This window comes from Vombatus ursinus, unplaced genomic scaffold (assembly GCF_900497805.2).
Source record: "Vombatus ursinus unplaced genomic scaffold, bare-nosed wombat genome assembly UNPS02014159.1, whole genome shotgun sequence".
NCBI classification, from domain to species: domain Eukaryota; kingdom Metazoa; phylum Chordata; class Mammalia; order Diprotodontia; family Vombatidae; genus Vombatus; species Vombatus ursinus.
In genome coordinates, this window is record NW_020953937.1 from 324,069 (window position 1) to 328,408 (window position 4,340).

General features: G+C 64.1%; 1 protein-coding gene across 3 annotated transcripts in view; it reads left to right on the forward strand.

Moving 5' to 3' along the window:
• Positions 1–337: 337 nt before the first annotated feature.
• The window catches only part of ZNF446 (zinc finger protein 446), a 20,663-nt gene continuing 16,660 nt past the window's right edge, over positions 338–4,340 (forward strand). The window contains exons 1-3 of one of the 3 annotated variants that reach the window (XM_027859143.1): positions 338–398; positions 2,130–2,257; positions 3,782–4,201. In XM_027859143.1, the coding sequence (XP_027714944.1) occupies positions 2,171–2,257; positions 3,782–4,201 (507 nt within the window). In that variant the 5' untranslated portion in view covers positions 338–398; positions 2,130–2,170. Of the gene's footprint in view, positions 399–684; positions 765–2,129; positions 2,935–3,781; positions 4,202–4,340 lie in introns of those variants that run through there. The other 2 variants (XM_027859142.1, XM_027859141.1) reach the window with 2 other exon arrangements.

Sequence of the window (4,340 nt, forward strand, 5' to 3'; positions counted from 1 at the left end):
ACGGATAGACAAACTAAGGCTCGGAGACAGAAGGTTAAAGTGAGTAGCGACTGGATCTAAGTTCAACGGGCTCCGCAGGTCCGAATCTGTAGGGAGCAGGGCGCAGGCGCCGCGCCGAGGCGTCCCCGTTTCTCCGCAACACCATGACACTATTTCCCACAAGGCGCAGCTGGGGACGCTCGTGCTGTAGTCAAGGCGACACCCTGGGTGGGGAGGACGCGCTGACTGTTTCCATGGAGCCGGCCCGGGCCTCGGCTGACGTAGGAGGAGAAGCTCGGGCTCTAATTGGCTGATAGCGTGCGTTTGTCCCGCCCACCCCTTGGCAAGAGAGAGTCCCCGCTGTTCCGTGTGTGCGCGTGCGCAGTGGGAGCTTGCTCCATCAAGGCCGGAGGCATTCGGTGAGTGCGGACTGTGTGAGCTGCGGTCTTTTGGGTCCCCGGGGGACGGCTGGGGTGAGGGCGCAGTTGCCCTCCAACCCGGACAGTGCCCTTGTGGCCCGAGCCTTCGGCCCGGCCCCCTGAGAGCAGATGGCAGCCGGCCGCTTCCTCTGAGGCCTAGGGCTAACGGCGGCTGCGCGGGGGGTGGGGTGGGGGGTGGCGGCGGTGCTGGTGGTGTCTGCGGCGCGGTACCTTCTGGGAAACGTAGTTTGTGGGCCTTCATGGGGGAATGGCCGTGTTTCAGTCTGCGCAAGCGCGGGAGGAGGTTGAGCGCGCAGCCTCGTTCGCCTTTCGGGAAGTGTAGGCTGGGCGCTGCCTCAGAGGGAGGTGAGGACTGGAATGGGCGGGGGGAGGGGGAGGAAGAAGAGTGGAGCCGGGGGTGGGGGGTGCGGGACCAGGGAGTCTGTGAGAGACCCGGGAGAGCCTAGACCTCTGAGAGCGTAGGCTCACACAGGCTGCGAGGTGTGTGACAGAAGGGGAAACTGAGGCACGGGGGCAGGGCAAGAGAGGGAGGAACCTTAAGTCCCAGAACCCTGCCCTATCCCTGGAGTGCACGTGGACTTAGGCTGGGGGGCATCTGACAGAAAAGGAAACCGAGGCAGGGGGGAGGGAGAGGGGAAAAGCCCTGAGCCCCAGGACCCTGGGAGGGGGGGAGTCCTGAGTCCTAGAACCCTGCTCTGCCAGAACGCAAGCCTCAGAGAATCTGAAAAGAGGGGGAGACTGAGGCCGGGAGTAGAAGGAAAGGGATGAAGACGAACAGCTGGGAACTCTTGGAGCACAGGAGGGGGTGCTGACCAGGCGGGCGGCCAGAACCCCAGCCTGGCCCTGCCCTGCCCCTGGAGCACTCCGGGACTCGGGTTGAAGGCAATCTGACATTAGGGGAAACTGAGGAGAGGCTGGGCCTGGCCCTGCCCTCCCCGCCCCCATCTCCACTCCCAGCCTGGTCTGCTCAGGGCTCTCTGTGGGTTGCTGTCAGTGACCCCCTGATATGGGGTCAGCAGACCCCTGTGGCTGTCCTACAGTGGATGTGAGAGTGAGGAATGATCATTTCCCTAAGCTTCTGTTTCCTCATCTGTAAAGTGGGCTGAAGAAGCTTTCCTAGGCTGAGTAGGGGAAGGGCCTGGGAGAATGGCCCCCAGGTGACCTGTTGGTAGAGGGCCCCCAAAGCCCCAAGGCTGGTTTGGAGTCCAGTGGGAGGGAGGTCGAGGAGCCAGGTACCATGGCACCAAGAAGCCTGAGTTGGGCCCTGTCCTCAGGTAGCTTCCAGGCAGGGACTTTGTGCCAGGGACCAAGGAAAGGCTTTTTGGCTGCTGGAGCTGGTGGGGAGCAGCTGCCCCTCCCGCTGGGGCATCTGGCCCTAGCTGGCCTCTGCCTGTTCTTGGAGACCCCTGTCTACCTCCCAGAGCCTGCTTTTGTCCTGGATGACTGTCCCGACTTCTTTGGCCACTCCTCATGTGGGCCCTTGCCCGTCACCGTTACCCAGCACCATCCAGGTTATTGGGGTCCTAGACACCTCCTGTGGAGGCCTGAGCAGGGCACAGAACCGAGCCCCTGCCCTCGCAGCCTAGCAGGGTGCCCATCACTAGGACGCTATGGGCCAGAAGGTGGGGCTAGGGCAGGCTTGGGGGATTCTCCCTTTCCTCTCTGGGCCCATGGTCCTCACCACAGCACCACCCCCTTTGTTTGACACAGGAAGAAACTGAGGCCACGGAGAGCTGCTTCTGGTAGACTCCATGTCTCTGGGAGCCCCACCCAAAGGCCTCCCTCGGGCTCCTGCCCCTGGAGAGCGGAGTGAGAGCGTGTATGCCCATAAGAGCGTGGTGAGTGCCCCTGGGCTTTGGGCTCACTCCCCTCCAGCTTACATTTGGGTGGGACTGGGGGTCCGGGTGGGCTAAGGAGGTGCAGAGGCTTTGTGCCAGGAAGGGGACGGCATCTCAGGGCATCTATGTAGACATCCCTCCCTGCAGATGGATTCATAAGCACTTGGCGTGTGGTTGGGGCTTAATTGGTGCCCAGGCTGTGTGCCCCACAGTGCTCCTTCAGCTGTGCAAAGTGTGGCTGGATGGAAAGCCTGAGGGTTGGGGAGCAGGAGGGGGGCTGGGACCCCAGGAGATGCCTTGGTGGCACCCCGGCCCCTGCACTGAGGTGCCTGCGGGCCGTGCTCCCTCTCAGAACCCTCCCTGCTTTTGTCCTGGCGTTTAGGCCCTGCTCATGGTGGGGCAAGGGCATCTGTAGGTTTAGGGTGCCCGGGGAAGGCCATCCCCTTGGGCACATCTTCCCCGAGCAGCTTGCTTCTTTAGTACCTTGGACAGCGCACCCCTTCCCTCCCGTTTTCCCAGGGCAGCCCTCTCCTCCCAGCCCTGAAGTTGGCCCCGGGTCAAGTGTCCCTGAATCCCCCTCCAGAGCACTCCTTGCCGGGGGGCTGGTGCCCTCCATCCTGGGTCCTCTCGTGTCCTGCAGGAGCCTTTCACCCTGCCCTCATCCACTGCCTGACAAGGTGCCCAGTTCCCCCATGCTTACTACCCTCCCTGCCCCCTACAAAGAGCTGTCTACACCTGCTGCTGGCGCCTCCTCACTTGGCCTCCCGCCTCACCTGCTGGCCTCCTCTTAGCCCCCCTCAGCATCCCTGGACACGTCTTTCTCTCCTGATTCTCCTGATTCTGCTCGTCCACGGCAGGCGTGTTCTCAGGGCTCTGTGCCCAGCATCCCTGTCTGGCCCCGGGCTCTCCCCACCCTTACTGCCGGCCAATCGGCCGTCTGTCCAGGGGCACGGCTTGTCACCTCCTGTTTCCGGGAGGGTGCCCCGGCCCTCCCCTTCACCCCAGCCTCCGTCACCTCTTCCCTTTCTGCTCCCACGATGAGCCCCTGGGGATCACCTGCCTAACCCTAACCCTAATTGCGCTTCCACCCCCAGCCCTCGGCCCATCTTTCCGGGCAGGGACACACAGCACCATTCCCTGCTCTGGCCTGACTCCCTGTGCTTGGCATACTCACTGTCCCCTCCTGTCCCCCTTGGACCCTGAAGTCCCTGCAGAGAGCATCCTGCAGCCCCAGGCTCTGGCACCCCTGGGGGCTTCCTGCCCACGAGGCCCCTCCGACTCTGGCTCTCAGGCAGCCCTGGAGCTCACAATGCGGGGTGAGGGCTCCCTGAGGACTAAGGAGGGTGCCCCCAAAGGCTTTGAAAAAGGAGCAGGGGATTCCACAGGGGAATGTGAGAGGGTTGGGAGGCTGGGCTGGGCGCGCAGGCAGCGGGGAGCCCCTCTGAGAAGGGAGGCCAGAGCCGAGGCTGTGCTGGGCTGGGTCCCTCCTCCGCTCTTCTGTTGTTTCGACGTTCCCTTCTTCAGCACCCTTGGGAGGAGCTGCCCCAGACCCCCCGGGAGAGAGAAGCTGGGGGCCTGACGGTCAGGGGTGCCTGCAGAGCAGAGCCCAGTGACGGCCTGACCGTGCCAGCTGAGGAGGGGGCCTGGGGCCAGGACTCCAATGGCCCTGAGGCCTCACGCCAGCGATTCCGGAGGTTCCGCTACCAGGAGGCAGCTGGGCCCCGAGAGGCCCTGAGCCGGCTCCGAGAGCTCTGTGTCCTCTGGCTGCGGCCAGAGGTCAGCCCCAAAGAGCGGATCCTGGAGCTGCTGGTGCTGGAACAATTCCTGAACATCCTTCCCGTCGAGGTCCAGGCCTGGGTGCGGGTGCAGGGGCCGCAGAGCGCTGATGAAGTTGTGACCCTGGTGGAGGGCCTGCAGAGGAACCCCGCGAGGCTGATGCAGTGGGTGAGGCTGAGGCTGGGGGTGAGTCTGGGAGGGGCAGGTGAGGCAGAGGCTGAGGGTGAGGCTGGGGGGGCAGGTGAGGCAGAGGCTGAGGGTGAGGCTGGGGGTGAGGCTGGGAGGGCAGGTGAGGCTGGGGGTGAGG